This window comes from Orcinus orca, chromosome 10, assembly GCF_937001465.1.
Source record: "Orcinus orca chromosome 10, mOrcOrc1.1, whole genome shotgun sequence".
NCBI lineage: Eukaryota > Metazoa > Chordata > Mammalia > Artiodactyla > Delphinidae > Orcinus > Orcinus orca.
Window position 1 is genome coordinate 42,777,258 of NC_064568.1, and position 20,816 is coordinate 42,798,073.

The 20,816-nt window shown below is 42.0% G+C and overlaps 1 protein-coding gene across 1 annotated transcript in view; it reads right to left on the reverse strand.

Annotated features, from left to right (window-relative positions):
* SCN10A (sodium voltage-gated channel alpha subunit 10) overlaps positions 1 to 17,572 on the reverse strand; it is an 89,880-nt gene extending 72,308 nt beyond the window's left edge. The window contains exons 1-4 of the mRNA XM_049693626.1: positions 17,243 to 17,572; positions 17,033 to 17,115; positions 5,436 to 5,714; positions 3,732 to 3,859 (exon numbers count right to left, since the gene is read on the reverse strand). Of these exons, the coding sequence (XP_049549583.1) occupies positions 3,732 to 3,859; positions 5,436 to 5,705 (398 nt within the window). The 5' untranslated portion in view covers positions 5,706 to 5,714; positions 17,033 to 17,115; positions 17,243 to 17,572. The remainder of the gene's footprint in view (positions 1 to 3,731; positions 3,860 to 5,435; positions 5,715 to 17,032; positions 17,116 to 17,242) is intronic.
* Between the last annotated feature and the right edge of the window lie 3,244 nt (positions 17,573 to 20,816).

The window sequence follows — 20,816 nt, forward strand, 5'->3', positions numbered from 1 at the left end:
TGGAGCTAAGCAAACAGGCTGACAAAGCTTAAATATTTTTCCAAGGTCATATAGCTAGTCAACCATGGCGCTGAGATGTGGACTCAGATTGTTTGAAAATAGAACCCTGAGCAAGATGAAAAGAAACAGAATCCCTTTTCCAAAATGTCCTTCTGCCCTGACACCTGTATTTCACTATACAATATGGCCTGAAATTTCATCCTGCAAATGTCTCTTTTTTCCTAAAAGACAAGGAGAATGCAGTAGCGCCTCCCTTATCCATGGTTTCATTTTCTGCAGTTTCAGTTACCTGTGGTCAATGGTGGTCTGAAAATAAGCTTTAAATTATCCACCATTCTGAGTTAATGTGATGACATTTCAGCCTTCCCACTCCCTCCCACCAGAGATCCCCAACCATCAACATTGTTTGCTTCTGACACCCAACCATCGACATCATCATGGCTCCATGATCTGGGGTCACCCAAAGCACATGCTCCTCCCTCTGACTTATCATCAGGTCAATAGTAGCCTAATGTCCTGTCACAATGGTTACATCATTCGCCTCACTTCATCTCATCATGTGGGCATTTTACCATGTCACATCATCACAAGAAGAAGAAGAGTGAATACAGTACAATAAAGAGAGAGACCAGGGCTTCCCTGGTGGCGCAGTGGTTGAGAGTCTGCCTGTCGATGCAGGGGACACGGGTTCGTGCCCCAGTCCGGGGAGATTCCACATGCCGCGGAGCCCCTAGGCCTGTGAACCCTGGCCACTGAGCCTGCGCATCCGGAGCCTGCGCATCCGGAGCCTGTGCTCCGCAACGGGAGAGGCCACAACAGTGAGAGGCCCGTGTACCACAAAAAAAAAAAAAAAAAAAAAGAGAGAGACCACATTCACCTAACTTTCATTACAGTATTTTGTTATAATTGTTCTATTTTATTATTGTTGTTGTTAATCTCACACCTAATTTAATCTCTTGCTTAATTTATAAATCAAATTTTTTCATAGGTAGGTAAGTATAGGGAAAAACATATAGGGTTCAGTACTGTCTGTGGTTTCAGGCATCCACTGGGGGTTTTGGAACGTATCTCCCATGGATAAGGGGGAACTACTATACTCCTAGGAAGTTAGAGATAAGGGGAGGGCTACACGCTTTCATGGCAATCAGGTTCGTCAGATTGTTTTTCCAATTTAGCTGAGATCAGGCACACTGAGGAAATGGACATCTGGCTAGGAATGGAGGCAGGCACAGGGGAGTAAAATGCCGGCTCAAGGAGAAGATCCCAAACAGGATTAGGCTGTTGAGGAGAACTCTGAATAGCAAGAGGGGAGAATCTTAAAGGAGAGGTTGGGGGCAAATGCATTACAAGAAGGGGATAGAGACACTGAAAAGTAAGGTGAGTGGAAGAGGGTAAATAGATGGGGCAGAAATGTTGGTGGAGTCCAAAGATAGATTTCCCCCATTGGTCATTTTTCTGAATTCCTAACAATTACTTCCTAAAGAAAACGCCTGAAGATATAAGCTTGACCTACAGAGTGAACCACTCATCTTTCATAATTTCAATTTGAGCAGAAGTATCTAAATCTATTTTAGTTTTCTGTAAATGCCTTTAATGTGCCCTGTTTTACAGTTACTTAGGAACCCATCTATTTTGAAAAGGGAAATTCTACTAATTAAACCACATTTTCCTGTTGACTTGCAATTAAATTAAGAAATGTGTTCAGGTTGGGGGGAAATGTTAACCCAAGGATTAAATTAAAATCATATCTCCAACTCCACAAACCTTTAAAGAATTATGATATAGTCTGATAATATTACTTGTGAAAACATTCAGAGCAAATTTGATTAGAATTATAATTTTGGTGAAATATTAATAATAGGAGATTGAGAATTCCATACCTTGAATAATATGTGGGGGGCTGGAGCTACAAAGTTCATGAGATTTAAATATATAAATTCAGACTTTTGTGAGAAGGAGACCCTTAACAGCTTTTCTGTCCAGCTGTGACTCCACCCAGCAATTATTTATTCATCAAATCTCAAGATAAAAGGAATATTTACTGGTTACTTGGTTCTTTAAAGGGGTTTTATTTCTAATTAGTTGTTTCTTACTTAACTAGATGTAATTCAACCAGGATGGATGAAAAGGAGTTTGTATATTTGCTGTTTTTCTTTATTTGTAATTTTTATGTAATTGTATATTAAAAAAAAAAAACTATGTAGAGATGACATACTTAGAGAAAAAATTACCCTAATTCATTTCCATTAACTGCCTACTTCCTTATTGCTGATACTGCCCTAAGCAGGACGCAGGCTGGACCTTTTAACTAGCAGTGTGACCTTGGGCAACTAATTTCATGCCTCTGAGTAACAGTAACATGTAGGATGGAGGTGCTAATCCCTTCTTCAAGGGTTTCTGTACCTATGACAGTGTTGATGCTTAGGAGGTATTTAGCAAATAGGAGCCTTTTTTTTTTTTTTTTTCTTCAGTACGCGGGCCTCTCACTGTTGTGGCCTCTCCCATTGTGGAGCACAGGCTCTGGACGCACAGGCTCAGCGGCCATGGCCCACAGGGGCAGCCGCTCCGCGGCATGTGGGATCTTCCTGGACCGGGGCACGAACCCGTGTCCCCTGCATCGGCAGGCAGACTCTCAACCATTGCGCCACCAGGGAAGCCCCTATTATTATTATTAAATACTCTTCTACAGCATTAGGAAAGCCGAGATTGAATTAAGAAAATATGATTCCCACTGGTTGGCCATAAAGGTAAAACATGTAAAGGGAAAATGTAATGTAGTGAGCTACTAGGTCACTGAGTGCTGTCCAGCAATCCAACAATCTACCCCAGAGTGCGAGGCAAGAGCCCTTTTACTAGACACCCACTAAGAGGCTGGCTACCATCTGACAGGCAGCCGAGGCAAGGCTGGTCTTGCAAATCAACCTCCGAGAAACCAAGGCTGAATTTGTTATTAGGAACCTCCAATTTGGACAGTCGCTAGGGAAGATCCTTGGAAACCAAGCCAAAGTCTCTTGTTTGTCCTAGTTTGGCTTGTCTTGAAAAAAAAAAAAAGAAGAGAAAAGCTCGAGGCAGCTTCTGAAGCTACATAAAGCAATTAATTTAATACAGACATTTGACCAACATATTTCTAACCATTACTACGTTCCTCAATGGCATGAACCTCAGACTACTGACATTTTTAACCGGCCAGTAGTTTGGGGGTAATGTGCTGTAGGCAGTACCCCATGACCAGTGGGGTCCCATTTAGACAATCTTCGCTCTGCCCGTTGCAGTCTATTCTCTTTGCCTTCTCAAGAGTTGATTTTTTGCCAAATAAGCAATCACTCTCCAGCATGGCTAGGACACAGAATATCAACCCACACCTATCATATCTGCCCAAAGAAGCCTAGGAACCCTCTTACTGGTTATTATGTTGTGGGTAGAACAGGCCACATATGATGAGAATGTACCTGGGTGTATCAGCAATCTCCCCTTTTCAACTTGTGCATCCACACATGTGTCCAGACTGGTCTAGTTGAATCCCAGACCAGGTGTGGGTTGCATGAACACCTCCTCTGTCTTGAGACTGCTTTTGGGTGTTGAACACACTAAAAACACAAACTTTTTTTTTCAATTTGATGATCTCATTGTTTAGGATTCAGTTGGAGGAAGGCTCTATTGTTAACCCCCAAAGAAGGTACGTGACACAGTGGGCACCGCTTGATTCTAACATGTGGAAGGAGCAACTGTGCAAAGGATATGAGTGGACAGACACTTTGATGGCTGTTCTTCTGATCAGGTTGAAAGGACTGAATAACCACAGGGCCCGAGTGGCACTAAACCGGGAAATGGTCCTCCCTTTGTTCAGCACCATAAATGTCTAAAACAAAACACAACATAAAGCTGATTCACTTTGTGTACAGCAGAAACTAACACAACATTGTAAAGCAATTATAATCCAATAAAGATTAAAAAAAAAAAAAAAACCACAACAGAGGGTGGATCTCCAGTGAGAAACATGCATCCTCCTCCAGCCATGGGTTTGAGCATAAGTGAGATCATCTCAGGCTCAGGAGCAAGTAGGGCTCTGGGAACCACGGGTCAATGAGCGGCAAATGGAGGGGCAGAGAGTAAGGGAGGATCAGGGGCTAAAAGCCATATCCTCACCCTTCTAGCAAGACCCCAGGCCCTGCGGCTGACTGCATCAAGATGGGCCTCTGAGATTGCCCAGTGAACAGGCAGCTGACCGAGGGTTGGTGAGATGCATCATGCCCAGGGAGAGGATTCTGGCAGCAGGGGGGTGAAGTTCTGGTTGCATTTAATTCCTCTTCTGATTAGTGGATCATCCCTGGTCTGTGATGGTCCTTCTGTTCTCCACCTCCTAGGTCTCCCCTTTTAAACCCTCTACTGGTTCCCTCCTCTGAGCATTTTGGGGGATAACAGCTCTTGGCAGGTGAGAGGAGAAAGTCATTTCAGTGCCTTTTTTATTTTCTCTACAAACCATATTTGAGATGGCTGATTCCTGCCCCTCCCAACCCCCAAACATGCACACACCACTTTTTCAGCTGTATAGAACATCCAAGATAAAATACAAACAGGGTAATTGTCATGAAACTGTTTAAACTGGTGGTTCTCAAACTTTGATTTTAAGACCCTTTTGTACTCTTGAAAATTACTGAGGACCTTAATGATCTCTTGTTAATGTTTATACCTTTTTGCTTATACCATGTGTATGTGTATGTATATATGTGTATATATGCGTGTATATATATGTTTGTACATATGTGTGTGTGTATATGTATATATATATACATATATATATATATAATATTAGAAATTTAAAAAGATAGGACCTTTTAAAACACAGGAGTATACAAGCATACATTCCAGTAGCTGTTAGACAGATGTGATCCTCCATCAATAGCCTCTATCTTAACTATTGTATGTTCACAAAAGAATGTGAGTAAAAAAGACAAATGACATCTAAGTGTTACTAAGAAATAGTTTTGAACTCCTGAACCCACTAAAAGGGTTTTGGGAACCCCAGGGGTTTTGAGATCATACTTTGAGGACCACTGGTTTAAATCGTCCTGATTTCGGTTCCCCTTCCCTATGCTACCCTCCCCCCAGCCTCAAGATCTCTGCTCCCCACTTGCATAGAAAGCCAACACCTCTGGAGATCTGAGGCCAGAACTCATCCAAGGGAATAGCCAACTTCCTCTGAAAACTCCACAGCAGTTGTCACTGCTTTTGAGGATTTGGATTTAATTAACCTCCACCGTAAACACCATAGAGATTCAAAGAGAGTATTGAGGAGGTGAATTAGATACATTTTTCACTAACTGAGTCCAGCTGACAGCCACATCACCCACGGTGCAGGAGGAATCCCGGGCTGGGTGGGACAGAGGTTTCCTCTCCCAGAGCTGAGAATGGCCATTCCAGCCAGTAGCCCTTACCCGGTGTGTGCTGTAGAAGGGGTCCAGATCCTCCAGTGGCTCCCCGACTAGCTCTGCTGGGAGCTCGCCATAGAACTTGGGCAGCTGGTTACACGCTTTCAAGTCAAGCTGGGGCCGAGTCTTCTCTTCCTGGTCCTTCTGTTTCTTGGACTTCTCTTTGGTTTTCTTTGCCTCCTGCTTAGCAGCAATTCGTTTTTCAATCTCCACCAGAGACTCTGGGGTGAATCGATGGAAGTTGGTAGTTTCCAGAGACCCAGAGGGGAATTCCATCTTCTCATTCTTCTTCAGGAAGAATTTATACTCTTATGAGAGTGGACATAACCACAGAGAGGTAACAGCCTGCCCACTGGCTCTCTCCCTCCCACCTTGCTTGCTAGAACTCTTCCCCCCCGACCACCCACCTCTTCAGTTCCTTTCTTAACTCACACTGAGCTCCCCCAGGACCCCACTGCCCTGCAGCATTCTCGATGGAGGCTGGTCAGTTCATCTTACTCCACGTACCTCAGGGTGGTATCTATGCTGTCCATGAGCTTCTAGTCTTTGTTCCTTCATCATTTTTGTACCCCCTGCCCCCCACCAGATCCAGCCATACTGCCCTCTCTCCTCATTTCTATGACCACTGAGTAGCAGGCACTCTCCTGCATTCATCAAAGACGTTGGTACATGATCTACTTTATCTTGGGTCTCCTCCTACTTTCTGATCACAACCTTTTTTTATTGACATTTTCAATGCTTCTCCCCCTCTCTGAACTCCATTTGGACTCCCCAGGCTGCTTTCTCTTTGTCCGTGGCTGAACACTTCTTTCCATATCCAGATCAGATCCTGTGGTCCACCATTTTGACCACTCCCTTGTCCTTATCCTAAATACCCAGCCTAGGTCAGTCTAAATGAGACTAACTCAGGTTTCTCTGAATCTGTACTGTTGAGGGGTGATGAGGAACAACAATGCCACTTAGGAATCATATGGTTTCGCTAGGCAGCAGTTTCTTCTAGTCTGATATTTCAAATACTGTTTGTCTTTCCTGACTGCTATTCCCCATTTCCCCTTCCAGTAAGACAATGACCACATTGCCTACCTCACGAAGAAAACACAGTTCCTTCAACTTCATGCCCCCAAACCTCCAACTTACCTGCAATCTACACCCTTCTATCTTCCCTCCTCCTGTCACAACAGGGAGAACATCACTCCTCATTCTGGCTAAGGCCAATCTTTTCCTTCTGTTTTGGATCTTATCCCCTCACTACCTCATTTCTCTTTCCTGACTTGTCTGCTGGTTCCCTCCTATCAGCCTTTAGAGATGCTCAAGTCTCCTTCAACTTAAAAATTTTTTACTTAGTACATAGCCCATTCAGTTCTTCCCTCTTCTCTCCTCCCATTCCCTGCTGAGTTTCATAAAGCACTCATTTCCACTCACTGTCTCTGGTCATTCTTCAGTTTTAGCAGCTTAACATCTGTGTCCACTACCTCACTAAAATGCCTCCTTGCAAGGGCAGCAGAGACCTTCTTCTGCCTAAATTCAGGGAGAACTCAGTTCTTATCTTGATGGGGTTATTGGTTATTTTGACTACTTCCTCCTTCTTGAAACACAGTCTCTCCTCAACTGCTCTGACACACTCAATCTTCTTTTCCTCACTTTCTCCCATATGTGACTATGACTCTACGGGCTCTAAATTATGCTTTTTAAAATTCTGCATAATGATAATAATAATAATAACATCGATAGCACTGATAATAACATTTACAGAGATTCACTATATTCCAGATTCTGGATTAAGTAATTTGCACGCATTAACATATTAACCATCACTGTACCCTATGAGGTATTATCTCTAATATATAAATGAGAAACTAGAGTGGCAAAATTAACTTCCCCAAGATCACATAGCTAATAAGTGGCAGGACAGGTACTCTCAATCCCAGGTCTGTCTGACACCACCTCCTGAGAGCATCTCATCCATACTCATGGCTTCAGTTCTCATGTATATGCAGATGACTCCTGAGTCTTTATCTCCAGCTCTTATTATGCCCATGGGGATCAGACCCAAATTTGGCATCTCCACTTGAATGTCTACTGGGTACCTCAAACTCAACATGTCCCGAACTGTACTTATTACCATCTCTCCACCCCTTTCTAGTACCTGTCTCTCCTCTAAGACTCTCTCCCTCTGTGAATGGCCCCCAATAGCCTATTTCTGTGCTTGTCCATAACCTAGCTATCATCATGATGTCCTTTCTATTTCATTCCCACATCCAATAAGACATCCAGTGCTGTTGATTCCATCTCCTTAGTATCTTCTCTCCATGTCTCTTTAGCTTCTCCATCATACTGGTCGTTAAATCACTGTCATCCAATGACCCCCTATGTATATTTGCTTCCCCTTTAGTCCTTTTTCATCTATTCTCCAACTGTAACCAAATGATCTTCCTAAAATGCAAATCTGGTTATATTATATTCTTATTTAAAATCCTTCTAAAGCTCCCCACAGCCCTCAGGATAACCCAAACTGTGTGCTTACCTCTCCAGCACTGTTTACCAGGCATACCATTTTTATTAGTTTCTCCTTGAGTCTGACCCATTCTTTTTCATTTTAAGACCTTTTCATGTTCTATTTCCTTTGCCTGAAATTACTCCCCCACCTTGCTTTGCCTGATTAATCCCCTCTCATTCTTTTACTGTTGGTTTTCAGATAACTCCTCCATTTCCGACCCCATATGAAGTCTCTGTTAGGCTTCCCATTTTGTGCTGCTGTAACTCACTGTGTTTTCTCTATAAACCTCTGATTTGTAATTGCTATTTGCTTTACTACTTCTCTCACTAAATTGTAAGCTCAGTGAGGGAACACATTTATCCTGTTCAGCACTGATTCTCCAGGCCATAGCATAGTGTCTGGCATTTAGTAAATACTCGGCAGATACTTATTAAATGAATAGCGGTTTTGAGTTTTAGAAAAAAGGGAAGAGAAAGCACTGGTACTTGGATTGTGAGACCAGGGTGGGCAGAAACTGACCATATTCCAAGTTACTGGGGGAAAAATGTGGTTTCTGTTCACTAACAACTTAAGGCCGGTGTTCCTAAAATCCACCCTGATTTGGATAAAATTTGTTCTTCAAGGTGGAAGAAGAACAGTGAGGGCTGAAACCTGGAGGTCTATGGGGGTGAAGAGGTGTTGAACATTACAGAGATGCTATAGCCAGAAAGAAGAAGAACAAAATCTGTCAGTGTCATAGAAGAGCAGGAAGAGAAGTTTTAAGAAGTGCTAAGCCTTATTCTAGGTGTGGGAATGGTTTTAGTCATGGGGATTCAGGGGGAGCATGAGTAAGTACCATGGGGTGGAAAGGATGTGACTAGATTGCTTGATTTGCTGAAAGAGAGTGGTTGGGTATGGGTGTAACTACAAACATGATTAAACTAGTTATGTGGGCTACCCAAAAAGTAGAACCATGATAATAAGCTGCTTCAGGTTCTGCTTCCATGACTTGGATGCCTGGTGGAACAGCAAGCATATTATCAGGATGTCACTAAGACTGAGAATGTGGTTGGACATTTCATGGGTGGGCTGTGAATGTGACTAAGCTGGTGCTGAGAAATAGTAACCAAGCGATTGGCACATCTGAGTGAAACTGTATTGTGCATGGTTCTGAGAGTGTGGTTAGGCTCTTTAGTTAGTGTAATGAGCAACCTAGCTAGCTTTAGCACTAACTAGGGATATTGCTGGGGTCTCTATGCTAATGGGAATATGGAATTAATTGTCCCTGTTTTGAGGGATGTGGCCATATTAGTGAAGACTTAGAGCAGTCCCTAAAGTGTCAGCATTTTAGATAGTTGGTGATACTGATATGTGTCTATCTGAGCTGTCCATTGCCCTGAAATTTTTAATTGTTAGGCATCTGATTGGAGCAACAGGGAAACTGGACATGTGAGTAAGCTATCCAGAGAAGAGATAGAATTTGAAGTAGCGATGCCACTGGGAAAGTGCAATAAGCTGTTTCTGGTGATGAAGGTGAGACCACATTATCCATGCTCCTGCCCAGTAGTCAGAGATTGAGCCTCAGCTATCTGGGACAACAGAAAAATATCACTGAGTTGTCTTTGAAGTTGAATAGTCCTGAGTCCCTGGTGCTAAAGGAATGGGGCTATGGGAATCTTTGCTGAGCATAATTTACCTCCGAATGATTCAGAGATAATAGCTAGCTGATCTGTTGTCCAGGGATGGAGTACAACAAAAAGTATTTACAGTGTGGTGAAAACGACATACAGCATCAGTCGTTGGTGAAAGAGCAAGGCAATGCCTAGTATGCCCTCGAGCTGTCCATGGTGCTGAACAAGAACTGTGGGGATGGGTGAGAGAATTGAGTGGGAATGGCTTTCTACCAGGCTTGGTGAGTAACTGCTGTAGGGTTCAATGAGTGTGTCAGGCTATAGTGCTGAGAATAATCAAATTTCTGTGAGGGATAAAGTGGAAGAAAGGAGTAATTCAAGGAAGAAAGAAATGTGAAAGTTTGGGAGAAAGTGCCTAACAAGCATTTAATCAAAACATCTCTGCCCAACAGAACAGAGATCCAAATGAAGCTGAAGAGGAGAAAAAATATTCTTTTCTTCAGGGTCTTTGTCTCACAACCCCAACCCACTGAAAACAGAATCAGAATGAAGGAAAATATTTTTGTCAGTAAGGAAGAAATCAAGTTCCTCATCACCTGATCTGGAGTGTTATGGACCCAGAAACTCAGGATGGTGGATTGAGTCAGTTCTAGAGACTTCACGTTATAATTAGTCAAACAAAAACAAAACAGAGAAGTAGTGTGGTTTTCTTAAAATAGCACTGGAATTGGAGGGAGGAAGCTTGGGTTCTGACACTAAGTAGGTTTTTTTGAATTGTCTTACCCTCATTTCTATGATTTGTGAACTGGAGATGCTAACATCTGCCCTGCTAATCTGACACTGTTATTGGGAGAATCGAGTAGTGTATGTGAAAGCATTTTGTAAGCTAAATGCTGTGCAAAGGTACAATGTAACTTTAAAATTTCCCATTATACGTGTGATAAAATAGCCAATAGCCATTTAGCCTATTTCAATTCCATACCACTAGTTCTCAGCATACAAACTAAATAAACATTTGAGATCATTTACAATTAAACACAATATTAAAAACTAATAATGTTTCCACTTTATTTCTCCATCCCCCACCTTTAGTGTATGAATACTTTTTAATATGGCTCAGCTCCCCAAAATAAGTATTTATTTAATGAGATAATACAAATTACAGTATACTCAAAATTTGAAGGGAATTCATGCTGCGGATAAGAGTTTTTATTAAAAACATATAGAATCTTTCTTCTTTCTCCTACTTCTATTACCCTCCCCAACAGAATCCCTATCCTCTTCAACAGGTTCCTATCAGAGTATATCATTAACAGACCTTCAGAATTCTTTGGTGAGGGAGGCTGAGAAGCGCTGTGAGTTCTTACAGTTTTTAAAACATGACCAGGTATATTTAAGTAAGCTAGAGATTTCATGAGTGCTGGTGTCTTATGAATCTGGAAGTAATGTGATGGCTTTGACTCATTTTGAGGGTGATCTTGTGAGGAAGCTAAGGTTTTGTCTAGTTAAGGACAGGTTGACTTTGCAGTAGGAAACATCAGGATTGGGCTTGATCGTGCACCTGGTAGAAGTATTTCTCCCTGACATGATTGATGTGTTCAGTTTCCTTCTGGATGCAACTCCTGGAGGAATAAGAGGATTGCCTTTCACATTTATTTTGCTTCTTGACTCTCTAGGGAAAGAGGCGACAGATCTGTGTTCTCTTGGCTACAGTCAAATGTGAACATGGCCTTGTGCCTTTTAAGGTTCAGAGGTTCTCTTCAAACTGCCATAGCCTGGAAGTGTTCAGCTGAGCTGCTGGAAGTTGCAGGGTGAGTCAGGAAGACTTAGCTCTTTCTCATTTTGTCAAATATTCAGAAATTCTTCCATTCTTAGTAATTGCTAAAGGCTTAATATGCATTTAGCTCTTTGAGGTGTTGTGGAAGATGAGGTGGTGCAGAGGAAAGAGCACTGGGCCAAAAGTTAGAAGACTGGAACCGCAGCCACAGGTCTATAATAAACCTTGCTCAGTCGTTGCGTATTATCTTTCTCTGGATTTCAGTTTTCTCATCTGTACAATAAGGGAATTGGTCTAGGTATAGACCCTTCCATCTTGACAAAAAGCCATGTTTCTTGCTCTGGGGGCCTTTCAGACTTCTCAGGGAGAAAAGAATCCTAACAATTAGGAAATAATTGGAAAAAAATAAGGGCTAAATTATGTGGTTCTGACCATGGAGTTTTTAAGCCATAAAGACAAGTGCCTGAAGGTTTTGAAGAAGAGCAGGACCAACCTAGATGAGAGAAACTGGTGAAGGCTTACTGTTTTTAGAGTGTTTTTATGACTGTATGTATCGTAATATGAATGTCACATACTCTAGCTGGGAGAGGCACAAGTGCACTGTGGGCTAAGAGACCCTAAAGAATATGCAAATTCACACCCAGGCTGATGGCTCCCACTGGAGTATTTTCTCTCTCTGTCTGGCCTTGGTTGAACACCTCCTGAAAGCAGTGGCACCTATATGAGGCCTCTTTCCATGAGGCAATTCTATGGCTGTTAATCTTCTTCTTAAACATTAATTATTTTAGAGTCAAACATGCTTCTCATGAATAATAATCCCCCTTTTTCTTTGCTAGGTTTCTAAAGAAAATATATACAAATTCTGACAGGTAGAAATGGGTTTTGGAAAAGTTTCTAAGGCAAGAGCACTGTGAATATTATGTAAATGCCAACCAATATAATGTAGCCCATCAGTTTATTCCAGGGAAGCAAAAGGTACTCAGAAAGTCTGGTGCTGCTGCGTGGCTCTTGGCATTGAAGGAATCTTTTTTCCACAAATCACATTCTGACTTGGTCCTCAAATCCTGCTTTCAATTGGCAAATTCTGACAAAAATAGTGTGTCTCCTTTTAGGCCACTGAGTAAATGTCACTTCCTCAGGGAGGCCTTCCTTGATCTTGCCTTTCTAAATTAGGTACCTTCAAGATGATGTCCCAAAGAATCCTTTCCTTTCCTGACACTTATCACAGTTTATAATTAAATTTATTTGTGTGTTTGTTTAATACCTGTCTGCCTCAGTCAATTGTAAGTCCTGTGAGGGCAGAAACAAATTTATTCTGTCCACAGCTCTGTGGCCCCCAGTGCCCGGCACAGTGTAAAGCATGAAGGACTGTCACTGGGTAAAAATGGGGTCTCAGTGAAATTGTCACATTTTAAAACCTATATGGTGCATGCTTAGTGTTTCAGATCTTTAAAATGCACTATGTGATTTCATCTAATATTTAATTTCTCTAAAATTTTTTAACACATTTTTACCTCTCCCTCAGTATAATGAAATATTTTCCATTGGTTAAGAAACCGGTATGTAGAGAGGCAACGTGTAATGGCTAAGTTCTTGGATTCTGGAGCCAGACTATCTGGGTTTAAATCCCTACTCTACCAAATTGCTAACTGTGGGACCTTGGGAAGTTTACTTAACTCCTCTGTCCTCAGTTTTCTCATCTATAAAGCAGGCATAATAAGAGCACTAAGAGATTATCACGAGGATTAAATAAGTGCTTAGAACAATGCTTATCTATAGTGCTTAGAGCAATGACTAGAACATATATTAAGGAAACATACATTAAATTTGCTGTTAACAGTAGTATTCCCCAAGGGAACATAATTATTAAGTAGTTGACCCAGAAGTGCTACATAATCCATCTGATTTCACATCAAAACATATAATCTCCCTGAAGGACAACTGTCTCTAGATGACAGGTAAAGACTCTGAGACCCAGGTGGATAATGGATCTTGCCCAAGTCCTCCAACTAGAAAGAGGCAGAGCTGGGACAACAACCCAGATATCCATCAGTCATGCTGTCAGTTTCCCCAGGATTCCCTTTATCCTGCCCTCATACTGATGTTCCACAGAGCCAGGACTGGAATAGATGGGAGCAGGAGATATAGTGCAGTGTCTGGATGAGCACTGAACCAGTGGGCCAACCAGGACATTCCAAGCTGACCCCATTATTAACCCATTTCTACAGATAAGGCACTAAAGCCTTCAGGCTAACATAGCCAAGGTCAGAGCCTATTGGTGACTTAAGTCATTATTCTTATCTGTTCTGTCCAGAAGGTGAAGAATAAAAATATTAACACTGATTCTTTGGGGGGATTATTTTTGGTGATTTCTTTAAAATGGAGGGGTAATATATACATACACAAAGTAAATAAGAGGCACTCATTTTAACTTTACAGTTTGATGCTTTTTTTTTTAACATATGCAAACACCTGTGTAACTAGTACCAAGACCAAGATATAGCACATTTCCTGCACCCCAGAAGACTCCCCCGTGTAACCACTACTCTGACTTTTGTCAACAGAGTTGGCACTTTCTAGGTTTCTCTGATTCTTTGCCTATGTCTCCTCACTGTACCCCTCCCTCCTCTGTGCACAGTAAACCCCCCTTCTCCATCTATCTAAAGCCCACCCACTATACAAGGCCTTCCTCTGCCTGAAGCATCCCTATTTTGTCCTGCCTGTCAGCTCTGTGAGCCCCTCAAACAATAATAATAGTAATAATAATAATAATAATGCCGCGACTCACTCCATCTCCTTTTCCCTAGGACTGTGTCTAATGCAAGGTCAAGCTCACATCTGCTGTTGCATACATGCTGGGCTTTGAGTGCCTTGGCCCTTCCCTACAGAATGTGAACAAAGCATCTCCAAGAGGGCTCCCCTCTTGTCACCTCGAAGCCAGTCAGTGCCACGTGGCAGGGGGAATACCTCACAACATGGGTCCCTGCTTCTCGTGCCAGTAACCACCTATGTGACCTTAAATAATGGGTGGGCTTTAAGAATAAGTCACTAAAACTGAAATTCCAGGTCTTAGTTTCATTATAAAATGAAGGACTAAATAATAGGACTAAATAATACTAGGAATAGTAGCTAATAGGCTGGGCTAAGTCCTTTATACATACCACTGTTTAAAATTCACAATCATCTTGTGAAATAGGTATTATTATGGCCATTTCACGGTTGAGGAAACAAAAGGAAGGGGGAGAGTTTCCTGATGTGCTAATAAACAGCAAAGCTGGGACACTACCCAAGGTCCAGCTCCGTCGGTAGGCCTGTGCTCTTAGTCACTGTTCTCTCTACCTGCCTGTGGTCACTGTGACCTCTTCCTGCTCTTCTGATCCAGTTCATGAAACATGACTCTAGTCCTCTCTGGAGCACCAGGGGAAAGCTCGATAATGAATAGCAAGGAAAGAAGAGTGACCGTGGGGGTCTAATGAGCAAGATGGACCACAGTGACATCTTCCCCAAGGACAAAGAGTTCTAAGCTCCCAGAATTAATACCAGCAGGCAAGGGAGAGAACACATTTGCTTGAAGCAGGAAGGTGAGAAAAGGTGCTATTGTACTTGAATCTTCTTCCCATATGATCCAGAACCCCAAGCCATGATTTTTATTCAGGAAGCACTTTCTGAGCTGTTAGTGTGTACAAAGTTGTGATGGGGGTATACAAATAAAGGATGCTGAGATCCTGCCATTCAGAAACTCACACTCTGGTGGGAGCTGTAATAGGGGACATACACCATACAAAGAAACATAAATGAAACAGTGAGGCAGAAGCAGAGAAGGGGAAAGAGGGCCTTAGGGGAGAAAGAGGTCTATCCAGGACTTTGAAGGACAGGTAAGATCTGGGCAGGAAGTGATTATGCAGAAAAGGCAAGCCCTCTAATGAGCAATGTACCAGAAAGGGCACAGCAATTGCAGAGGAGGAAGGGATATTGTTTCTTCCATGGGCCCAGGAGGCATGGACTCCAAGCTCATGGTGTTGGTTTGTATGTGGGACCCAGGACAGGTCTGTTCTGGGGTGGAGCGGGTGCTAATGGGAACCATGGGGCTGCTGCTCATAAGAAAGCTGATGTTTCAGGAGTCTTTTTGCGTGATTGGGCTCTGACACAAGGGAATGCACACCCAGAGTCAGTGATCAGTGTTTTTTCTCCTCCTAGAACAGCATTTCTTTGGCAATATTTGTTTGTGAAAGACTCTTTATCCACGATTTACCATTACAGACCCTTCTCTTTTTCCATTTCCTTCTGATGATGATTTTCTTAAAACCATCCTTGCAAAGATCCACTTTTATGCCTGGGGCAAAAAAAATTGCTGATGTTTCACATTAAATGCTTGTTCGTTACTATTATTATTATCATTATTATTATTATCACCATTATTTGATTGCTAAGTGAGTGGACAGGGAACCCGTAAATTACTTTTTAAGACCACTCTAAAATCCTCCTAACATTTGAAACCAACTTTCTGCTATTTCAAAACAAATTCTTCTATCAAACTGAAAGCAATTCATTTCGCACCATCATTTTCTCCTTCCTCCCATGTCATGCGGCTGGAAAGCTCAACCTTTAGGCTGCTGTTACTCAGAATACACACGTGGGATTGCTTCTGCCTGCTGCATTTTGCAAGTCCAGGAAAGCCAACTCAAACTACATTTTAAACTCATAGCAGACTTTTCTCTCTTTTTCTGGTACTGATCCAATCAGGTAACCTCAAAGAGCAAATCATGATCAAGAATCAAATGTACACTAAGTGCCCTTGAACTATGGGAGGAAAAAAAGCCAGAACCATAGAAACTTCTGAATGGGTCATTCTTCTGGATTGCAGATTCGGGGCTAAAAACGAAGTAGAGGTGGCTTTGGTTCGACCTGTTGTCAGCTTTCTGAACATGTATGAATTCTCCCTGAAGCTTGGAAAACACCCTTGGTCACGTGGGTTTGTCTTTTTTCACCACAATCTTAAAACAAGCATTCCTCAACCTTGTTGCCCATCAGAATGTTCTGGAGAGCATTGAAAAAATTATAGATTCTTAGCAGTCACTCCTAGACCTTCAGATTCAGTAGGCCTCGAGTGGGTCCCAGGAGTCTGCTTCTAAAAAGTTCTCCCAGTTATTCTGATTTGTGACCAAGAGCAGAAACCATTGCTTTTAACCTTACTCGTATTTCTCTAACAAGAGGACTTGTTGCCTAAAGTTTGAGGCAAAGCTTATCTCTGAAGGAGTGTATCACCTCCTACCCAAAGACCATTCTCTGCTTTCTATGTCCATTCTTATTTAAAGTTTCATCAATACTACTAGGATATTTGTCCTCTGTTACCACAGCTTTGGTAAAATTTCTGAAATTACACTGGCTAATAAAACATCTCTTTATATCAATGTGACTCTTTGAAGAGCATAAGCTTGACATTAATGTGGCATATATATTTGATAGTTTTTGGATTTAGCCATATTTCTTCCCTGATTCTTCAGAGGAAGGGAAGCAGCAGAGTCTTCTACACAAACAGATTAATTGTAACTATTTTCTAAGAACTATGGGTGTTTGGGGAAGGTCATGTATTCAAACAGCCTACAAAACATGCTTCATTTTTGGATCATGGACAAAGCCTATAATTCTTCCCATATTACCCCCAAACAAATCTTTACACCATTAGCCATAGACAGGCCCCCGAGTCCCACAGTCATACCTTTGCTGCTCAATCTTGATTGTCTTCTAGATGAGAGGTCACCTCTTCTACCCCAGATCGCCTCCACTGGAAACCATGAGCTCCTGGAATATACGTTCAGCTTAACATCAAGCATGGTACGACACTGACCGACGTCTGCTCTGCCAGGAGGCTATGAGCGACTCTGGGAGGGGAGGCAAGTCCAGGACCCCCAGTTTTGCGAAGACTTACACTTGTTTGTCCTCAGGGAGGTGGTTCAGCCTGTCTGCTGGGAACCTCACTGTCGTTCAACTGGAAGTGCAAGGAATCCTGCTTTCTTGGGTGTCATTCCCTTTTCCCGTCACGAGATCCACCCTGGCTGCTGGTGCTCCAGAAAGTGTTCTCCTTGGATGGAAGCAGGGCGTGGGGAGGGGGTGGGGAAGCTTATGTGTGATTAGATGGTAAAGTAACAAATGTGATTTTAAATGATCTCATGGGAAATGCTGAAACCTGAGGAAGCAAAGAAGCTGCACTTTAGATCACAGTGCCTCTGGCGTCCACAGTAGCCGCCCAGGCTGGAGCAAGGCTGCCTCGAATAGCCGGACAGGCAACTCCCCACCGTTGACCCCAGAGAGCAGGGCTGCACGGATTCACAGGGTGTCTTCCTTGTCTCTACATTCTGCCTCCAGAACAAACACTCACATTTATTAAAATATTTTTGTTCCCCTTCCCCAACTAAAACTTTAAAATTTTATTTTTTGTATTTTGAAAATATTTAATTGAAAAATGTATTTGAGTAATTTTCCTATTCTTTATGTATACTTAGAAATAGATCAGGTCTTATGAAAGAACAGTTTGAAATGAAATTACCAAAAAGGACTAAGACCTCAGATTTGGTAAAAGAAAAGAGCAGGAGAAAGTAACCTGTCCACATGGCCATGGACCAAGAGGGAGAGGGGAGTGAAGCCGAGGGGTCCCAGGCCATCTTGGCTACTCTGAGGTTGCCTGGTTCACCCTGGGCTGGCGTGGGAGTCATTCCTCAAGTCCAGTTTATACTGCAAGAAACTGGCTGGATGTTTTATTGCATTATAACTTCATTTACACAAAATTTCCCAAATCAAACAAAAAACAGCTTTTTCAGGTCAGGATTCAGTTCTTATGAAATGCTGGTCTCCCCCTGCAGGAACCAAAACTTTCAAAGGGACAGGCCAAGAAGGGCCAACACCCCTGCTCTAAGGCATAGCTCATAGGAAGGCTGGAGGCTAGAGGGTTTGGGCATCACAACAGCTCCGTGGGTGTAGGGAAGGAGGATGGCACTTCTTCTGCCCCTGGCAACCTCTTAAAGATGCTTCGCCTGTGGTCCACCCAGGCAATGGCATCTGAACTGCCTGAACTGCCTCAAAAGATGAAACTTCCGAAGTATTTATGGGTCGAATGACATGATGTCATTCGACCCATAAATGTCTGGGATTTACTGCAAAATAACTCAAGAGGGGAAGGGTGAAGATGAAACAAGATTGACCATGCGTAGATAATTGTGGAATTGGGGTAGGTAAGGATTTATTATACTATTCTCTCCAGTTTGGTGTATGCTTGAATCTCTGTGACAAAAAGTTTTTAAGAAGCAGGCTCAAAGATATAGAGTAGCTACCAGTGGGAAGAGGGAAGGAGAGAGGGGCAATATAGGGGTAAGGGATTAGAAGTACAAACTATTTGTATAAAATAAGTTACAAGGATATAATGTACAACACAGGGAATATAGCCAACATTTTATAATAACTATAACTGGAGTATAACTTTAAAAATTGTGAATCACTATATTGTACATCAACTATACCTCAATAAAATTTTTTTTACATTTTAAAACATGTTCATACAAAGGCATTAACAACAGGCTGTTATATTTTATGAAAATATAAAACTATTCTAGCTCTCTGCAGAGAATATTGTCTGGGAGGTAAGACACCAAAATTTTATGTGTTTGTATGTATATTGTAGAATTATGAGTAATTTTTCTTTTTTCCTTTTTTTTTTTTTAAACTCTCTTCATATTAAAATTTTTTTTCTACAACAAACATGGTACTTTAAGACAATATTTGAGGACCATGGTTAGGGCTCCATCTCCCAGGATCTCTGTTTTGCAAGTCCTGGTCTGGTGAGTAAGAGGGAGTAGCTGGGAGTGCTGGCTGGGAGCAGGGAGTCCTTTCATTCAGGACTGAGTGCCATTATCACCACGTGACAGAATCTGCACAGCAAGAAAAGAGCTGCTCTCTGCTTTTAGAAATCACCCTTTTCCCACTTTCTTTCCTCCTCCCAGCTGATAGCCCAGGCTTCAGAATTCTCAGAAGCGGCATCGTCTGGGGAAACAGCTCTGGGTTGATATCAGGGAAGGTGGGCTCTGCTGCTGGTACGTTTGTGTCCTTGGACAAGTCATCCAATTTCTCTGAACCTCGTTTTTCCCACTGTCACTCCACACTCTCCACACAACACCTGGGATGTTCTTTATAATAGAATCTGATCAGAAAACACCTCTGCCGAAAACCCCTTGTCTGCCCATCGCTGTTACAAGGAAGTCCCAGATCCTAGAAGTAGCTCGTGAGCTCTCATGACCTCTTAGCCTCAGGGTGACAATCCCCCACCTCACCCCCATTTCCATGCCCCAGTGATACTGGGCCACTTAACAGATGCTTGAACACACCACACTGTCTTCCAACTCGGAGACTCTACAGATGTTCTTTCTTATTTTCTTATATATTTCTTCCCCTTCCCTTCACTTACTCATTTCTAGTGACCCTTCTTCCTCAGACTGAATATTACTCCCTTGAGAATAGATTCCCTGACTCTCCAAACCAAACTCATGTTATACCCTCATATGAAGTTTTTCATTCACTCAACACATATTTATTGAGCACCAACTAAGTGCCAAGGGCGCACAGTCTAATTGGGAGACAGACATCGAACAAATAATTCTGAAAATGATGACGATAATGTGCCTTGTGAGGAGGTATCCCATGAAAATACAAATTCAGACAGACAGCGATCAGTGATTGGCTCCCCTCCTTGGCGGCTGGCTTATCCTGGTCACTTGGTGAGACGTGATAATGCAACACACATTCTACATGACTGAACATTTTGGGACTCACTTAAGGCCTGATGACAGGATTTTACTCTGTGACCAATTCACATCACTGAGAATATAAAGCATTTCTTCAAGTCATTTGTTCAATACCTATCTTCCCTCATCCTGTATTTACTTATTTTACTAGTGCTTCAAAAGAACCTATGATGTGTCTTTGTTGAGTGCTAAGCTTATAGAAATGAAAAGATGAAGTTCTGTTCCCATGGAGCTTACATTCTAAATTGGGGGGAGGGGGGCACAGAAAATAAGAAGCTAAGAAATTAGTGAATGCATTATGTGATGTGATTTTAAGATTTTTTAAATTGAGGTATAGTTAATTTACAATGTTGTGTTAGTTTCAAGTGCACAGCAAAGTGATTCCATTATACATACATATTCTTTTTCAGATTCTTTTCCATTTTAGGTTATTACAAGATATTGAGTACAGTCCCCTGTGCTACACAGTAGGTCCTTGTTGTTTACCTATTTCATATATGGTAGTGTGTATATGTTAATCCCAAATTCCTAGTTTCTCCCCCCCACACCTTTCCCCTTTGGTAACCATAAGTTTGTTTTCTATGCTTGTGAGTCTGTTTCTGTTTTGCAAATAAGTTCATTTGTGTCATTTTTTAAGATTCCACATATAAGTGATATCATACGGTATTTGTTTTTCTCTGTCTGACTTACTTAACTTAATAGTTGCATCCA